Source organism: Hyperoodon ampullatus (genome assembly GCF_949752795.1).
Source record: "Hyperoodon ampullatus genome assembly, chromosome: 3".
In the NCBI taxonomy this organism is placed as follows: domain Eukaryota; kingdom Metazoa; phylum Chordata; class Mammalia; order Artiodactyla; family Ziphiidae; genus Hyperoodon; species Hyperoodon ampullatus.
The window spans coordinates 145,658,637-145,677,868 of NC_136916.1; the positions used below are offsets into that span (position 1 = coordinate 145,658,637).

Sequence of the window (19,232 nt, forward strand, 5' to 3'; positions counted from 1 at the left end):
GCTGAGAGGTGGTTCCGCATGCGCGGTGGGGTCGAGCGAAGCGCACGCTGAGGAGAGTCGGCGGCTGCTGCTGGTGGATCAAGTCAGGTCTCTCCGATTGAAGAGAGTGGCGCCGGACACCAGTGCGGGATTCACACACATACCTCAGGTGACTAGTCGCCCCGATCGGTTTCTCCAGGAATTCACTTTGGTTGTGTCCAGTGACATGGGTGGTCGATAGAGAGTAGGCCCCGGGCTAACACCCCCTCCTTCTCCCGTCCCTGCGCGGGAAGTGTCTGCACACAGCTGCCACCGCCCGCCGGCTCCGTGTCGGTCTCCCCGTGTAGCAGAGGTGTCATGGTGCGAACGGAGGCCTCTCGTGAAGGGAGGCGGGCCGAGTGACTGAACAGCCCTTTCAGTGTGCTTCAAGTGGGGACGCCGTGAGGTGGGGCGGCCTTGGGAGAATGCCGTGACGCCCCCGCCCCGGGACGCGGAACACTTTGCCCTCTCCGGGCCTGAGAGTTCCATCCTTTTTTTTTTTCTTCCGCCCCAGCAAATACTCTCAATTGTAACCAGACCGGGCTCTTAAAGGAACCCGTTGACTGGGCCACGATATTGACAAGAGTTGGGTTAAAAAAAAGATCCAAGTTTGTTCATCCGATAAGTGATATTAAAAAAATCGAAGCTGCTGTTGCTCTGTTGCTGGAGTGGTGCGTTTCTGGAGAATGAGTCGCTCCTTAAGATGGAACTAAAAGATCCTACTGAAGAGTTTATTACTCTTCGTATCGGTTTGCCGTGTTTCAGCACCGATGAGAACAGACTTGTAGAAATACGCGCTGTGATCTTACGGTTAAGCAGAACTAAAACACATAAGATACGGGAATTTTAGGTCCCTTTTGTCAACGCCCAAACTTAGGCTACTTTAACGTTCATTAACAAGAAACATTGTTTCTTGGGGAAAAGGTGTAGCAAAGAAGTCTTGTCTTTTCTACCGATTTAAGCTGTTATCCAAGGGGAAAAAACAGTGTAACTGTGCCTTTCAACAGTTTGGAATTACTTACATACTTACTGCCTCTTAGTTCATTGGATGCCAAATGACAGTTAGCGATTCTCAAAACATCTCAAAAAGATGCACAGTAATGTTTTTAGAGATGGGTGCTTCCTATTTCAATGACAGTGAACTAGTTTAAAAGCTTTATTTGTGTAGCACTTATGTAGTAAAAACGAGCATTCAGAACATAACTAAGTGTTAGAGCCGAATTAGAATGATCACGGGAGTTGCCTCTATCACATCATACTTTACTTTGGAAAAGAATGTGGACTTCTGTATCCATTATGGCGACTTGACCATGCAGTGGTTTAAGAAGTCCTGCCTACTGTTTGACCAGGCAACATTACTGACATTGCAGGGTATTTGAAATTATCTTGGAGTTCAGTTCATGTATTTTGAAAGTTGGGTGTTCTTTACTGGTGAACACATACTGTATTGTAGTACTCTGACATATTGAGGCTTTGTGGGTTAAACTCTGGAGTCAATGTCAGATGACCTGGATTTAGCTCCTGTTGTACTTAGTAAGCATTTGTCTTTGAGGAAGTCATTTAATACTTTATTTTAATAATAAAATAATTGTTTAATGAATTAAGTTACAAAATGGAAATGATACCTACTTTGCCTTTTAATAGCTTATATTTGTATAGCACATTACACTTTCCAAATTTTATCACATGTATATTATTTCATTTGATACCCCCTACAAACCGGTGAAGTACATGGCACACACTAGAAACTACAGTTAATGGGAATGCATTTCCCAAGCAGCCACAGCTAGTAAGTAGGAGAGCGAAGTCTGGAACCCATGTCTGTTCCCAAAGTCAGGCTATGCTACTTGCCTGACTTGAGGGCCCTATTGAGGGCGAAATAAAATAAGTCGAAGTGCTTTGAAAATTGTGTAAAAGGGCTGATAGATACTTGGTGTGTGACTCCTATTTTCCTGACTGATTTTTTTCAAAGTTAGTGTTATTAGCATAATATTTCCATAAATAAGGAGATAGGTTCAAAATCTGTCAACCATTATGCAGGTTCTTTGCAAAGTAAATTTTTTTTGTACTCCACTACTGTCTTTTACTGTGAATGACATACCATTAGCAGTATTCCTTTATTTACACCGTCTATTGCAAAGAGACTTGAACCTCCTGAAGCATTAGCGTCCATATCTCCCTTCAGGATTCTTTTACACGATTGCCTATGTTCTTTTACAATCCAATTAAGTCTTGCTTCTCCAAAATTATTGGCTTTACTGTTTGAAGAAACTTGGTGAGTAAAAGTGGTTAGCACCTGTTAAATCTCTTAAAACTGTTTCATACATTTCCGTAACGTTTATTTTTATATCCAGTTTGAAACTTTTTCAGCTCTCAAATTTTAGTACTTTACATGCAGATACTTGACAACAGTTGTCCAAGAAAAAAAAAGCCCTGTTTAAAAATGAAACAACTAGCTCAGCTGTTTCTTGATGGGTAATTGAATGTCTACTTCCCTTTATTTGCTAAATCCCTGTTTTGTCAAGCTTCAAAGATATCTCTGCCACTATTATTAATATGCAGCTTTATTTTTTGTTATACAGGATAGGTTAATACTAAAAGTTTGCACTAATTTATAGTTTATGTTCCAGCACTGAATATGTACATTGATAGTGCTTTTTATTTAAGATGTTTTACTGATTGTCATGTATTTATCAGTGATATTGAGAGAAAATATAGCCTGATGTATAAGACACAAACTATGGATTCAAACTTCATATGTTCAAATTTTGACTGTCACTTGTTAGCAGTATATGACAAAACAAGATGCTTAACCCATGCTTCATGTTTTTCATCTATAAAATGGGGAAGACTAGGAGGAAAGTGATACCTCAGGGAGATAGGCAGTGGCCAGATAATATAGGACCCTGTAGGTAGTGGAAAAATGTATAAATCAGTGGGTAAGCCACTAGGAAGAAACATGTGGGTGCAGGTAGCAGTTCTCAAACTGCTCTGAAGCAGAACTCTGGTGTTCTATGAGCTGGATGTAGGTGTTCCGTCTTTAAGATAAGTAATGACAGTCTTATTTCCCAATTAATAAGAAAAAAAAATAAGTTAGTAGGTGAAGTTTCACAAATTTTTCATAGGACCTTAGGTCTTATTATTGCCTGTCTTCTGAGCTTTGACAATAGTAAATTAGTTAAGGTTAGCAGAAAAACATGAAAATTATACTATGATTAATTTGAGAGCTTCCTTTTAAAAATGTATTTCTACATATGGTATGATTTTAGGCCTGTGGGTCATAAAAGGAGTGGTGTTGAAAGTAGGTTGTGTGGATCAAAGGGAATAGTTTTAAATATATTTAATGTGTGGAGGTTAAGAGAAACTTGAACTTTATAGTAGTGGGAATCCATAAAGCTGTTCTCGAGCTTGGGTGTAACTATTCAACAAAAGAGAAGAATATTTGGGAGTAATGGGAAAAGTGGAAGCTAAAAATTATGGTAATTGTGAATTAAATTCAAGTTTGTTTTAAGAGGAAAAAAATTCAGAGAGAAGGATACATTTTAGTTAAATTTATTGTCTTTTGTGATTAATAAATTTTTTGTTTTTGTCTTGACATGTGATACTATAATTTTGGCTATAATAAATAATAGAGTATATCATTTGACATATGGTTAGGGTTAGGATTTAATTTGTTGGAAGGGTCTTCCCTTCATATAGTCGGCGGTAGCGTATCTAGTCTTAGCTGACTTGGAGGAAGAGTAGCTTTAGTTTTTCTGACAGGTTTATAATAGTAGTGATGCTTCCTATCATTTGTTATTTCTTAAAGTATTAAAATAATATTTTACTCTTAAGTTATACCTTTAATCCTTCAGTGTCAGGACTTTGTAAATGGTCATTATTTTTTGTGATTCCTCTGAAACTGATGGTAGAGAATCACGCAAGCCTTACAAAATTGTGGAGCAAAATAAAAATTAAAGCTTGGTTCCTGAACATTCCTCTGTTTTCTGGTACCATTTAAGAAGTTTAAAGAGGGGAGAAAACCGATAACTTCTTCCAGTGGCAAGATGTGGAAAATTGACATTTTAAAATTTTGACCTTAACTGAACACTTACTTGATTCTTTTGTTCAGATTGCAGAATGCCGGGTCTAAGTTGTAGATTTTATCAGCACAAATTTCCTGAGGTGGAAGACGTAGTGATGGTGAATGTAAGGTCCATTGCTGAAATGGGAGCTTATGTCAGCTTGCTGGAGTACAACAACATTGAAGGCATGATTCTTCTGAGTGAGTTGTCCAGAAGGCGTATCCGTTCTATAAACAAACTCATCCGAATTGGCAGGAATGAATGTGTGGTTGTTATCAGAGTGGACAAAGAAAAAGGTAAATGAGAAAAAGATTTAAAATAATTTATATTTTAAAAATTTATATTTACTTATTAAATATAAATTTATATTTAATATATAAGTATTCATACATTAAATAATTTATATCTGGAAATTTTTGATTTAAATGATTTATTTTAATATATATTTTTTGTAAATTGCCTACTGAAGTTAAAAAAAAACACCTCCTTTTGTCCTTAAACTCTTTTACATACAAAGTTGTTAGAGAAGGGTGCCAGTTAACCATCTAAACAAGACCTTTTAAGTTAGTAGTGGGTTTTTTTTTTTTTGGTGGTTTTTTTTTTTAATTAATTTTATTTATTTATTTTGGCTAAGTTGGGTCTTCGTTGCTGTGTGCGGGCTTTCTCTAGTTGCGGTGATCGGGGGCTACTCTTTGTTGCGGTGCATGGGCTTCTCATTGCAGTGGCTTTTCTTGTTGCAGAGCATGGGCTCTAGGCATGCAGGCTTCAGTAGTTGTGGCTCGTGGGCTCTAGAGCGCAGGCTCAGTTGTGGTGCATGGGCTTAGTTGCTCCATGGCATGTGGGATCTTCCCGGACCACGGCTCAAACCTGTGTCCCCTGCATTGGCAGGCAGATTCTTAACCACCACGCCACCAGGGAAGCCCAGTAGTCGTTTAATTAGTACATCCCAGGACTAGTTTTTGTGAGCCAAGTAACTTGAATTTTATTCCCAGAGGTTATCAGGATCTTGATAATTGACTCATTGCCAAACTCACCAAACTCAGAGAGACAAATAAGCAAACCAGAGTACTAGTTCATTCATATTTGTCAGGTGCCTTTTTATTGATTTAGAGTTAGATTAGTAATCAGGTTATTGAATAAGTGATGGAAATTGGGCAAAGGTAAGTGGATTTTAGGAATATTTTTTATGTCTTTAAAAAAGCAATATACTGCAGACACACTTCCAAAACCCAATATTGTATGTCTCTGGTAATCAGAATGTTTGTGACCCCCCAGATCCTTTGGGATCCTTCCGGCAGAGATGAATAGGTATTCATTTATTTACTCTTTGGGTGCCCCTTTTTTGGACCCCATGTAAATCTTCACCTATGTGAACACAATTTTTCTAAATATATTGTATAATACCATTGAGTAGATTTTGTCTTTAACTGGCTTAATATAGTTAAGATAACTTGTTTCAGTCATCTTACTATAGTTTGTTAGGTTTTAGTTTCAGGCAAGTGGTTACCGTCATGCTTAAAAGACCAGTCAGTCACCCTGACTGAGCTTGGCTTTCTGAATCTCCTCAGCCATCTAGTTAATTGATACTTCTGCAAATGAATAATTTTATACATAACTGACTTTTTTTCTGATTATAATCTTAGACAATAAACTTTCGAGGCAGCTTATATTACCCCTTAGGTGGTGCTACCACTTAGCACATTGATTATTCTAAATGCTTTGATATGACTGACTTGTGGCACCCTCCCCAGCTTCCATTTATTAAACTGCTTGAAGACTGAGATTATTCCTTAAACTTGTGTTTCGTTGTTGCTCCAGTAGGACCTCGAATGGTGTCTTATCTTATATTGCTTTCCTGTTATATGAAATATATACACAAAAAGGAATCAAATACATTTTCAACTGCCGTCAGAAAAAGTGAAAGGGTAAACTTGTATAAGTACAGTATTTACATGTAAAAATTTATTTAATGATAGCATTGTTTTTACAATGTTAATTAAAAACAAGAAACAATAATCTAAATTGTGGTTATATAAATCATGACACAACCAAGCAAGGCAATTTTATACAGAATGGGATCTGAATATTCTGATATGAAAAGATCTCCAGGGTAAGATAAAAAAAAAAGCAAAGTGCAGAAGATCTATAGAGGGGATTCATTTCTGTTACTAGAAGATTAAGTCCTATTGGATAAACCATTCATCATAACTGCTATAAACCCTAAACAAGTATCTGAATGGGTGGTAAAAATTACTCAAGGAGAATGGGAGCAACCAAAAGCAGGCTGAAACTGAAGGCAGGTTGACACTTGGAAGAAAGGAACTGCACTGGATAAATTTTACAGCTTTTTGACTGAGTGCATGTTACAGATAACTTCCAAGCAGGGCATCGAAAATTCTAGGGGAAAACCTACAGTCTTAATGGCTTGAGAGCCAGAGATGAGAGTTCTGGACAACCACAACAGTTGGAAAGTAGTGATAGGAATTAGAGAAAGGAGAGACACAGAGGGAGAGCCCCCAAGTTTATATATAAATTCTGCTGAAATCTCTGGCCAGCCCGTGAAACTAGTAATACACAAGGTAGACTGCAGCCCAATAGGGTAAAAATCTAAACAAATTTTGTTTGCTTTCCATCTGGGGAGACAGAGTTTATAGTTTTGAATTCAGACAAGCTAACGGCTAAAACAAAAATTCAGTATCCTTGGGAATTCCCTGGCAGCCCAGTGGTTGGGACACCTCACTTTCACTGCTGAGGACTGTTCAGTCCCTGGTTGGGAAACGCAAGCCGTGCGGAGCAGCCAGAAAAAGAAAAAATTCAGTGTTCCTAAGAGGAACCTAAAGGAATTCACAGTGTGCCACATATCTTTCCTAATGTCAAGGGTACAACTCAAATTGCTAAATAGTTGAAGAAACAGGAAAATATGACCCATACAAAAAAGGTAATCAATGGAGACTGACCTAGAGATCACCCTAATGTTGGAATTAGCAGATAAGCATTTTAAAGTAAATGTTATAACTGCTCAAAGATATTAGGAAAATATGCTTAATAGTGAATGAACAAAATGAAATCTCAGTAGATAAATTAGAAACTCTCATAAAGAACTAAATATAAATTCTAGAAATGAAAAATATAATATCTAAAAAATTCACTGGATGGGCTAACAGCAGATAAAAGATGACAAAAGGCTCCTTGAAATTTGAAAGTAGTTCATTTAAAAACCAATCTGAAGAACTGAGAAAAAAAAATACAACCTGTCAACTATCAAAAGCTCTATTCCAAAAGAAGGGGAGAAAAAGAAAGAACAGAAAATATATTTGAAGAAACCATGGCCAAAAATTTCCCATATTTGCTGGGGAAAAAAATGTTTATATATTAGAGAAGCTCAGCAAACCTGAAGCAGGATAAATACCAGGACCACATTTAGGCATACCAAACTATTGAAAAACAGAGAAAATCTTCAACGTAGCCAGAGGAAAATGATGTTATTTATAGGGGAACAGTAATACAAATTACTGTGGCATTCTTACTGGAAATAATGAAGGTCAGAGCATTGAATGATATCTGTAAAACACTGAAAGAACACTGTCAAACCAGAATTCTGTATTTGAAGAAAATATTCAACAACAAAAATCAAATGAAAACATTTTCAGGTAAATAGAAACTAGGGGGATTTATTACCAGGTAAGACCTACATTATAAGAGATGGTAAAGGAAGTTGTTCAGGCTGAAGAGCTGTGATGGCTGAAATGGAAGATATGTGGGTAAATGTAAAAAACCATTTTCACCCTCTTTATTCTTCTTTTTTTTTTAATGGGGGTGTAGTTGATTTACAATGTCATGTTAGTTTCCAGTGTACAGCAAAGTGAGTCAGTTATATACATATATCCACTCTTTTTAGATTCTTTTCCCATGTAGGCCATTACAGAGTATTGAGTAGAGTTCCCTGTGCTATACAGTAGGTCTTTATTAGTGATCCATTTTATATGTATAGTAGTGTGTATATGTCAATCCCAATCTTCCAATTTATCCCTCCCCCCACCATCCCCTGGTAAACATAAGTTTGTTTCTACATTTGTAACTCTGTTTCTGTTTTGTAGATAAGTTAATTTGTACCCCTTTTTTAGATTCCACATATAAGCGATGTCATGATATTTGTCTTTCTCTGTCTGACTTACGTCAGTCACTCAGTATGACAATCTCTCCATCCATCCATGTTGCTGTAAATGGTGTTATTTTGTTCTTTTTTATGGCCAAGTAATATTCCATTGTATGTATGTACCACATCTTCTTTATCCGCTCCTCTGTTGATGGACATTTAGGTTGCTTCCATGTCCTGGCTATTGTGAATAGTGCTGCAATGAGCATTGGGGAGCTCCCTCATAATTCTTTAAAATACATTTAACTACTTGTCTCATTGTGTACCCATGGGACTTTTATTTATGGAGGTGACTGGTGACATGGAGAGGCCAATGCCATTGAAAGAACATTTTTATTATTAAAGTTTCCCAAGAGATGGGGACCCAGCATGTCATTCAAAGCCACATGAGGAAGCACCGGTTTTGATCAGGAGGTAGAAGGAGCAAGGGGAAAGCCTAGGCCAGAGCTTTTATTGAGGTTTCCATGACAAAGGCAAGGCAGGTCGGCGTAAACAGTTTAGGGTTGGCTCATTTGAATAGTTTGGGCAGGGCTTGGTGCATTGGGGCTGTCCCTAGTTGTCTGGTACCTGGCTCTATGCTGGTTTAGGGCATGGGATAATATTGGCCTGCTGTGTGGAACTTTGATGAGATGATTGGGGGTATGGGCTCTAGATTGGTTGATTTGCATGTTAAAGGCTGCTCCCATTGAGGCCTTTGCCAACTCTAAGAATTGGCTAGTGCCAGGCAGGGAAGTCTCTTCCCCAGTCAGCCAGGCCACAAATGTCAGAGCATCAAGAATACAGAAAATATAGTTAATGCAGTTGACCCTGTGATGAATGGATGCCAAATAGACAAATACAGGGTCTTTTGGCTTTAGCTCTCATTTGGATAATTGAAAATTATTCCCTCCACTAAGGTAATAGAATATGCAGTTACATGATGATAAAAATTCATTTCTGAAAAAAAAATCTCTTATCTTGTACTTTTTATGCAGTATTTTGTTGATACGATTTTAGTGGGGAATAAGTGTAGGTATGCCAACCCAACAATCTGGTGGTGAAAATTGTTACAGTGATTCTTTGGCACCTAGACAGAGATAATTTTTTCAAATTTTTCTCATATAGGATATATTGATTTGTCAAAAAGAAGAGTTTCTCCAGAGGAAGCAATCAAATGTGAAGATAAATTTACCAAATCCAAAACTGTAAGTTGATTTTTTAATCAAATTAGTCCACTATTTGATGTGTTTAATAAATAATCTGCATGGTGTGTTCCTGGCAGAAACAAAACCTACATTTTCTGTAACAATATTACCATTTCTCATTCTGTGTTACATAGAAAAACAACTTGAAGCTTTTATTTCAAAAGAGTATGACTTCAGTGTTCTTGTCTCATGATGTTACTACCTTAAAGCATCGCTTGATGTGTAATATTCTCAAATCAGTATTGGACCATTAGTGTTTTTAAGCTATTTTAGGTTAAAATAACTATGGGTGATTTCAGCTGATTGGGCTTGTTGCAGCATGTAGTTTTTGATTTTCACCTCTGTTCTGGGATAAGGATCACAGAGACAACCAGCTATTGTTTGTTAAGAATGAGCAAAGGTCGGGCTTCCCTGGTGGCGCAGTGGTTGAGACTCCGCCTGCCGATGCAGGGGACACGGGTTTGTGCCCCAGTCCAGGAAGATCCCACATGCCACGGAGTGGCTGGGCCCGTGAGCCATGGCCGCTGAGCCTGCGCATCCAGAGCCTGTGCTCCGCAGCAGGAGAGGCCACAACGGTGAGAGGCCCGCATACCGCAAAAAAAAAAAAAAAAGAATGAGCAAAGGTTTGTAAAATGTCTTTGAATCCAGAAAAGCAAGGCAGGGCCTGTTACTTAGTGTGGTTCTCCACCCCACCCCTCACCCACCTTGGTTTTTTTCCTTTTGTTATTAGTTTTGCTGTAATTTCCTCAGTAAGCACTGATAAAGCAAGGACAGTCGTTTCTTCATTCTCATCTTTCTGTATTTTTCTGTTCTCTGGTCCTATTTAGATTTTCCTTTATTCCCTAGATCCTCAGTACTTATTGGCAGTTTCCATTGGTTCTGTTTTCTCTACCCTTCTCTTGTGTCTTTTGTTCCTCTGCCATGTGTGTTTCTGTCCTCAAGATAAAATGCCAAGAAAACAGTGTTTACATGAAGAAAAGATTTTTAAAATCTTGCTTAACCCCAGTAAAAGAGAGTATAAATCTAAACGCCATCAGACCATTACCCAGTCTTTCAAGTCCCACCAAGTCCAGATTTGAGAAGCACTGCTCTAGGAAACTTCCATTTTATTTTGTTCCCCTAGGATATTGTAAAATGAGCATAATAGATCTTATAAGGATAATAAGATGATAGAATGAAATAGCCAATGTTAGTACTTTTCCTCACTCAGATTTTGTGTGTAATTAACATGAAGGCCTCTTTATACTCTTTCTCTTCTTTAAGCCCTTTTATGTTTAGGAGATTAGGAAAAGAGTTTGGCAGCAGTGGGTAGGAGGTGGGTAGGACTGAAGGATAACTGTTAGATGATAACAGAGCAAAAGAAATAATAAAATCTCCATCCAGGTTCCATGCTCTCATGGAGTAGTAATAATAATATCTTATATTTTGATCTGTAAGAACTCGCTACAGTAAAAAGGAAAGATACTAGTATCTCCCTTTCCAGATGAGGAAATATATTCAGAGAGGTTTGTTTGTCCCAGAATTGACTTGATCTGGGTCTTAGGTTGTAAATGCTATACTACTTGTACTTGTTATACCCACTTGAGTTCGTTATTATGGAAAAGCGAATATTTCTCTATGGAGAAAGAATTTGTTGTGTGGTGATCTTTTGTTGTTAAGGAATTAGTGTAGTCAAATTAACCAAATGTTTGTTTTTATATGCTATCTACTAAAATGTAAAAATACTGATTTTTTAATATAGATCTCTTACCTTTGAATTGTTGAGCTCTTCATTCTGTTTCTAGGTTTACAGCATTCTTCGTCATGTTGCTGAGGTCTTAGAATATACCAAGGACGAGCAGCTGGAAAGCCTGTTCCAGAGGACCGCTTGGGTCTTCGATGACAAGTACAAGAGACCCGGATACGGTGCCTATGATGCATTTAAGCACGCAGTCTCGTAAGAACACCTTCTTAGCTCTGCTTCTCCATTGATACTACAGCTGCTGGGTCTAGCACACAAGTTGAGAGCCTGACATTTAATAGCACAACATTCATGTTTTAAGTCCTTGCCAAATTTAGATTAAAATATTTTAGTATAATAGGCCCATGATATGGGCCAGTCCTATAAAGCCGAGCCTATATGGTTTGGTACACCATAGTGATGTAGTTTTGTAAACCATATGGTTTCATCTCACACTACTGTCTTACATACTTTCCTCTCCTAATTTTGTTATTGTCCTAGGTGACTTCAGGGCCAACATAGATGTTTTGTTTAAAACTTGTTTTCTTTACCTCAGTGCCTTAGACCTTCAGCCCATGCCACATTAGCTAGTCTTCCCTATGGCCTTACCCTGGGTCTTACTGTCACCAGGATTTGCTCTGTCTCCGAAACCTTTAATTCACACATTCTGTGCTTTCACCACAGCCTCCTGTCCTTCCAGCTCCCACAGTTAGTCCTACTCTGTGTCATTTTAATTCTTATTATTATCAGGCTCTGATTCCAAACCTTTTTTTTTCTCCCTTTTTCACCCTTTCCTGCCTTCTCTTTCTTATTCAGCATAGACACACCATGGTCCATCATTTCAGCAGCTTTCTTGCCAGTGTCATGAGTTTTGCCCTGTTTTTCCTTCTGTTACATCCAGCCTTGGAGCGATGTTCCTGCCTTCTCTGCACTTGTAGACTGCTGGGTGCTGCTAGGAAAAACCACAGTCTTGCAGGTTGGTGCCACTGCATATTCATGGTCTCCAACCTCAGCTGGGCCTTAACTGCTGCCCCACATTCTCTTTGCTCCTGGTCACTTCTTCCTCTCATTCTTAGATTGGCTATTTTAGAACTTCTCCACACTTCCTCAGATACCCACTCTGTCCCTCTCCTCTCACTCTCACCTGGTGCGCTCACTACCTAAAAAAGAAAATAGAAGCCATTGCACAGGATCACCTCTACTTCCTTCCACTTTCTCAGCCAACTTATCTCCATCCCACCTGTCACTACCTCCTGTGCTTCTGTCATACTGGAATTCGGATCCTTCCTGCTCTCAAAGTAATCTTACCACCTGTGCCCAGCTATTCCTAAGGGGTGTCTTTCCATCTACTATTCCCTCTCTTGGGTCTTCAGCCTTTTTCTTTATTGGTTTTGCTCCATCAGCATAAAAATATGCTCAGATTTCTCCCATTTATACTAAAAACGAACTTTTCAACCTCCCCTCTACTTTCTCCTGTCACAAGCACTGTGTCCTCTCTTTTTAACAGCCAGATTTCTTAAGTTCTCTGTACTTACTGCTCTACTTCTGCACCTCCCAGTCCTTCCTAGATGTTAATACCTCACAAGCAGCCTCACCACTGCGTTGTTACTTTCCCAGCCCTTGTGCTGCCAAGGGTGATTGGTCTCCTCAGCCCTCAGAATGGCCAAGTGGGGCTTAGAACTGTTAGAACCTCCATCAGGCCTACTCATCAGAGGCTCCAAATACCTTCTAGTTTACCCCCTCCCCTCATGTGACTGTTTTTTTTTTTAATATCACCTTGTGGGAAAGGTGAGAATAATAATAACAGCTAACATTTATATAATTCTCACAACAACCTATGGTATAAGTGTTATTATTATTCCTATCTTATAGATGAGGAAATTGAGACGAGATTAAATAGTCCAAGTTCACACAGCTACCAAATGGTAGAGCCTCAAACACAGGCATTGTAGTTATGCTACAGAGCTTATGCTATTAACCATCAAGCACTGCTTTGTATTTCTGTCCTCCCTGACTTCAATCCTGGACTCCTCAGTCAGTACACGTCTTACCTTGGTTTGCTGTCATTATCAGCGCCGCTTACCTCTCTAGCTTCTGCCTCCACCCCTTCTCCGTTACCACTCTGCAGTCTTAACAAATAACAGGTTACACGAACTAACATTCATCTTAACGAATTAACATTCACACATCACCATTCACGTTCTTTTCTTGCTTCATCAGACATGTTGCAACTGTCCAGATTTAACTCATGATAATTCTGTGCCACATGTGCTTCATTTTTTTTCCTCTTAATTAAATAATTAAATAGAATTTCTGAGATTGTTGGAAACAATATTTTATTCCTCCCAAGCCATTCTGGTCACTTATCAGTGGTAACCACTATTCTGAAATTAGTATGTATCATTATCATTTATATACATATACATGTGTGGGTAGGTTATGAAAAGTATGTATAGAATCTTTTTTATGTTTAAATATTTAATTTGTTTAAACAAAAAAATAAATTTATCTTATCATTGTAAACATTTTCTGTACTTTTACATTTTTACTCGTAATGCTATTATTGACCAGAATTTCTCTAAATTGATAGATGTATGCCTACTTCATATTAATTTCTATATAGTATTTCGTTGTGAGAATATGCTTTATTTGTTCCTCTATAAAAGAGATTTTTACATAATCCCCTCCGCTCTTTTATCCCCCTACTTTTCAAAACTGCTATGACGAATGTCCATGTGCATGTCTCTCTGTACAATGTTTGGGAATTTCTAAGATACCTAGGAATAGAATTGTTGGGTCATAGGATTGATTATTTGCACCTTTAAATTTACTTAGTTTTGCCAAAGTACTCACCATATTGGTTCTACAATTTATATTCCCTCTTCATCAACATTTGGTATATATCTCAGTTTTTTTTTGTGTGGCAAACTGATTGATGTACAATAGTGTCTTGTTTTGATTTGCATTTTGCTGGATGTTGGTAAAGTTAACAGCATTTCATATGTTTACTGACCATTTGTATTTCTTCTGTGAAACATCTGTTTATCTCATTTCCTCATTTTCTGTTGGTTTGTCTTTCAGTTATATCATAACTTTCTTAAAACTTTAAGTTCTACCTTAGCTCGTTAAAATCCTACCATTCTTTTAGTCGTCATTTCATTTTTTCCATTTGTTCATTCGTTCAGCAAACATGCCAGTGACTAAGACTGTGGTCCCTGTTTGTGGCACTTATGAGGGTTAGATGAAATGCCACTTCACCCATGAAGCCTTTTCTGACCCCACTAATATCTTCCTCTCCTCACCCCCAGGGATGCACTTTTGTTTGTTTGTTTGTTTTTAATTTTTTCCATGTTTTTGTTCCTTTTAAGCTCCTCGAAGCAGGGACTGCTAATTACATGGAAATGCTTAATTATAGTGGGATGTGAGATGTATAGGCATAACTCATTTTATTGCACTTCGCATATACTGTGTTTTTTTTTTTTACAAATTGAAGGTTTGTGGCAATGCTTCATCAAGCAGGTCTGTTGGCACCAGCTTTCCAACAGCGTTTGCTCACTTCATGTCTCTGTGTCACACTTTGGTAGTTCTTGCAATATTTTAAATTTTTTCATTATTTTGTTACTGTGATCTGTGATCTTTGATGTTACTATTGCAAAAAGATCACATCTCCCTGAACACTCAGAGGATGGTTACTATTTTTTAGCAATAAAGTATTTTTAAATTAAGTTATATACATTTTTTTAGACATAATGCTATTGAACACTTAATAGACTACAGTATAGTGTAAACATAACTTGTGTATGCACTGAGAAACCAAACGTGTGACTCACTTTATTGCTATACATGCTTTATTGTGGCAGTCTGGAACTGAACCCGCAGTATCTTCGAAGTATGCCTGTATAGGAGACATTTTATTTTAAATTGCTTGCTTTAGCCAGATCTCTAAAATTTTTCTTTTAATAATAATCAATTGGATGTTTTCTGTTTGTCATACAGGCCTAAGTGCTTTACTTGCATTTTCTCATTTAATACTACAATCCAGTGAGATACACTGTTTTCATTCGCATTTTATATATTTGGAAATTGAGGTCTAGAAAGGCCCAAAAACACATAGTGATTAAATTGTGACTCTAGGATTTGAACTCTAATTCTGACACTGAAGGCTGTGCTCTTAAACATTATTCTGTGGTATTATGTTTGATGTCCTAATTATCAGTAAAGTAACCTTGACATTTTGTTTTGTGTATGTGTGTGTTGTTTTTTTTTTTTAATTATCAGAGACCCATCTATTTTGGATGGCTTAGATTTGAATGAAGATGAACGGGAAGTACTCATTAACAATATTAATAGGCGTTTGACTCCACAGGCTGTCAAAATTCGAGCAGGTAAATGATTTTTTAAATGATGTTTAAAATATTTTGCATGTACCAAAAAAGCTGTTACATAATGAGCCTCACCAAAGCATATGTTGCTACATCACCATCTACCTTTTTCTAAACGTTTTTCATAACAAGAAAAGTTAAAGAAATTAAGTTATCTTTGCTTTTACTGAATTATAAAATACATCTATATTGACGCAAGTAAATGAGTTCAGCTAACCTTAAGTTAGCCTGATTTTTGGGGCATGGGGGGGTGGCGATTATTTTGTTTTAGTGCATGCTTTAAAATTCCAACAGTCCAGTAATACCCTCCCAGGCCTCTGGATTAACCACTGCTGTTAGTTTGCAATATATTCTTTCAGCAGAGATTTTTCCTATACACATATGGTGTATAGGAATGTATCCTGTTTATATTCAGATGTAAATTTTTATGTTTTTATAAGGATGGGGTCATACTATGCAAAATTTTCTTCAACTAGCTTTTTCCACTTGGTGTATCATGGCTGCCCTTTCATGTAGAACACGGGGATCTTTCTCATTTTGAATAGCTAAGTAATATTCCATAGAATGATAAACCTTGATATAAGCCAGTCTACTCTTGATGAGTGTTTAGGTTGTGCCAGTCTTTTTACAGCAGTTGACCCTTGAGCGACGTGGGGGAGTTAGGGTCACCCACCCTCTGCACAGTCTAAAATCCACATATAACTTAGCCCTCCGTATCTGTGGTTTCGAGTCCAAGATTCAACTACCATGGTTCGTGTAGTGTTGTAGTGTTTACTGTTGAAAAATTCTACTTGTAAGCAGACCATGCAGTTCAACTCTGTATTGTTCAAGGGTTAACTGTATTACAAAAAACACTGCAAATTAACACCCTTATACACATACACTTACCCATTTATACAAGTGTTCAGTAAGGCAGATTCTTAAAAGTAGAATTGCTGGGTCAGAGGGTATGCAGTTTTCAAGCTGTTCTAAACAATTTGTGGTTATTATTTCATTCAGTCTTCATCACGCTCCTCCTTATCTCCATTTTACAAATAAGGAACTGAAGCACAGAGGGGTTGAAATCATGACTTTTAACCCAGACATAGCCAGAATTCAAGGTGTTTGTTAAATTTCTCTGTTTTTTTTAATAGTTTTATCATTCAGGGGCTTGATGTGAATGAGAAGATACAATTTCAGTGCATGTTCAGATATTTTTAATTATGAAAATTAATGGCTGGGATTGATTTCTAATTGAAAGGATGATGAAAGCTTTCATACGTATTTGAATACTAGTGTATTTGTCACGTCTCTGATTTCTTTTAAACCTCTAAAAAGTTTTTTGCATTTTTTTGGTATAAGCTTTTGAATTTTTATAATTTTAGATATTGAAGTGGCTTGTTATGGTTATGAAGGCATCGATGCTGTAAAAGAAGCCCTGAGAGCAGGTTTGAATTGTTCTACAGAAACCATGCCCATCAAGGTGAGTAGTCAGTTTTTTCCCTTCCTGATAAACCAAAATCACCTAAACCAAATCAAACCAGATTTTTTTAATGATCATGTTTCCTAACAAATGTTATGAAAAGTGGTTCTTGATATTTCTAGGAGATGTTTACAATTATGTGTAGGCTTTTTGTTGTAGCTACTGCTACTGTCACAGTGGATGGAGATTCCTGTTGGTATTTAGTGCCAAGGGGCCAGCTATGCTAAACCTCCTTTACAGTAAAGAGTCAACTGTGCCCATAATGCTCATAGAATCTTGAAAAGAGCAACTTATTCTCTCATATTCACACAGAGCTTTCAAGAGGTTTGCCTTGAATCTTTCATTAGTGATAAAATTAACTGGATGGTTGTTATTCAGAATCTCATAGAAGAATTTCTTCTATCAGTTTAGTTTGGAACCAAACAGGAATTTTAGAGACAAATTATCCATTGTGCCAATGATAGCTATAGTTAGTTTAGCCACCAAAGACCCAGAAGTCATAATCCTTCATATTTGGTATTGCAGTAGCCTGTTTATACTACTGGATTAGATCATAGTATCAGTTAGCTTCGGCTACTTTAACAAACTACTCCAAATTGCTGTGCTGCAGAATTGGGAGTAAGTTTTGGGGTGATTTGTTGTTAAAGCAGATCAGCAAAACGATTCTCGAACATCCTCATTGTTGTGTGTTGTATATGTACATTCATAATTGAATTTTGTCTTCCTTAGATTAATCTAATAGCTCCTCCTCGGTATGTAATGACTACAACCACCCTGGAGAGAACAGAAGGCCTCTCTGTCCTCAACCAAGCTATGGCTGTTATAAAAGAAAAGATTGAGGAAAAGAGGGGTGTCTTCAATGTTCAAATGGAGGTGAGGTCAATACTGGGGTTTTTTGCCTCGTGCTTAAAGTTCTTAAGAAATTTAAATGATCTAAATGATTTGCATTCTAAAATATCTAATCAGAGTCATTTTAAAACATGAGATACGTTTAAGATTACAACTCCCCTAAGCATAAAATAATCATTGACTCAAGAGAGTTCCTAAAAGGGTTTTCATAAGTAAATAAGAACTGTCATGGGATGGTTATTCAGGACTGTGGTCACTGATCCCCCAAAAGGAAAAAAATATAGACAATGAAAATAAGTGATTGGTTATTGCCAGAATTTAATGTAGAATGCTTAAAATTTGATTTCAGAATTAAAAACAAGAATAGTCTCATACTTTCCTCATCTCAACAAGAACAAAAACTAATTTTCATATATAATTTTCAAAACAATTTCTTCTGTGGAAAGGAATAGTAAGTAATTTATTTTGAAGCCAGAAGATGCATTTTTACAGGACATCTTTTTGTATATTTGAAAGATACAGCCACTGCAGTTATTTTCATGTTTTCCGTTCTAGCTTGTTAGAAATTACAGAAAATGTATTAGGTTTTAATATATATGTTTTCTTTTCCTGTATTGTCTTACTGTCATAAATTTCTTTTATTATTTATCTCATGGAATTTATTGGTGATATTTCAGCACTCAGAAGTGAACAGATAGGGCAGAGTTGTTAGCAAAGTGTTTTTTTAAGAGTTAAAATACCAGGCAGTAATACTATTGAAATTGAATTTGTGTACTGTTCAACTACTTCACTTTGAAATTGTGCCTCTGCTTCCACAGCCCAAAGTGGTCACAGATACAGATGAGACTGAACTTGCAAGGCAGCTGGAGAGGCTTGAGAGAGAAAATGCCGAAGTGGATGGAGATGATGATGCGGAAGAAATGGAAGCCAAAGCCGAAGATTAACTTTGTGGGCAACAGAGTCCAGTTTAAGGAACACAAAGCAGCCTTCCTGGCTGTTAACCCTAGACTTGAAAGTTTTCCAGTATTGAAAACTTCAAAGCTGAATATTTTTTATTTCGAAGTATTTAAATGTTCCGACAGACCAAAACGTGAAATGCCCTCCTAAATATCAGCTGTTTTCACACGGTAGCTCTGACACCTTGAGCATTTTTTAAGGGAGTGGCCTGATTTCACTAGAGACAAATCTTTAAGAACAGTCATAAAATGGGGCGTGTGATTTCCATTTCTGATGTCTCCAGATTGGCACCCCTTTGTAGTTCAGTGCCTCCATGAGATTTACCAGGGGCACCCAAAGCAAATAGTCCTAACCTTTCTATATAAAATGTATCAAGCAAACATTAAATAAATTTCTGGGATATTTAACCATAGGTTTCTTCCTTATTGTCACCAGTTAAA

At 37.3% G+C, this 19,232-nt stretch overlaps 1 protein-coding gene across 1 annotated transcript; it reads left to right on the forward strand.

The window, feature by feature from the left end:
* The first annotated feature begins 78 nt into the window (after positions 1 to 78).
* EIF2S1 (eukaryotic translation initiation factor 2 subunit alpha) lies at positions 79 to 19,192 on the forward strand. Its single transcript, XM_079700536.1, has 8 exons — positions 79 to 148; positions 4,130 to 4,378; positions 9,343 to 9,422; positions 11,207 to 11,358; positions 15,421 to 15,527; positions 16,889 to 16,986; positions 17,716 to 17,859; positions 18,654 to 19,192. The coding sequence occupies exons 2-8, from the start codon at positions 4,138 to 4,140 to the stop codon at positions 18,777 to 18,779; spliced, it is 948 nt and encodes a 315-aa protein (XP_079556662.1). The 5' UTR covers positions 79 to 148; positions 4,130 to 4,137; the 3' UTR covers positions 18,780 to 19,192.
* The last annotated feature ends 40 nt before the right edge of the window (positions 19,193 to 19,232 follow it).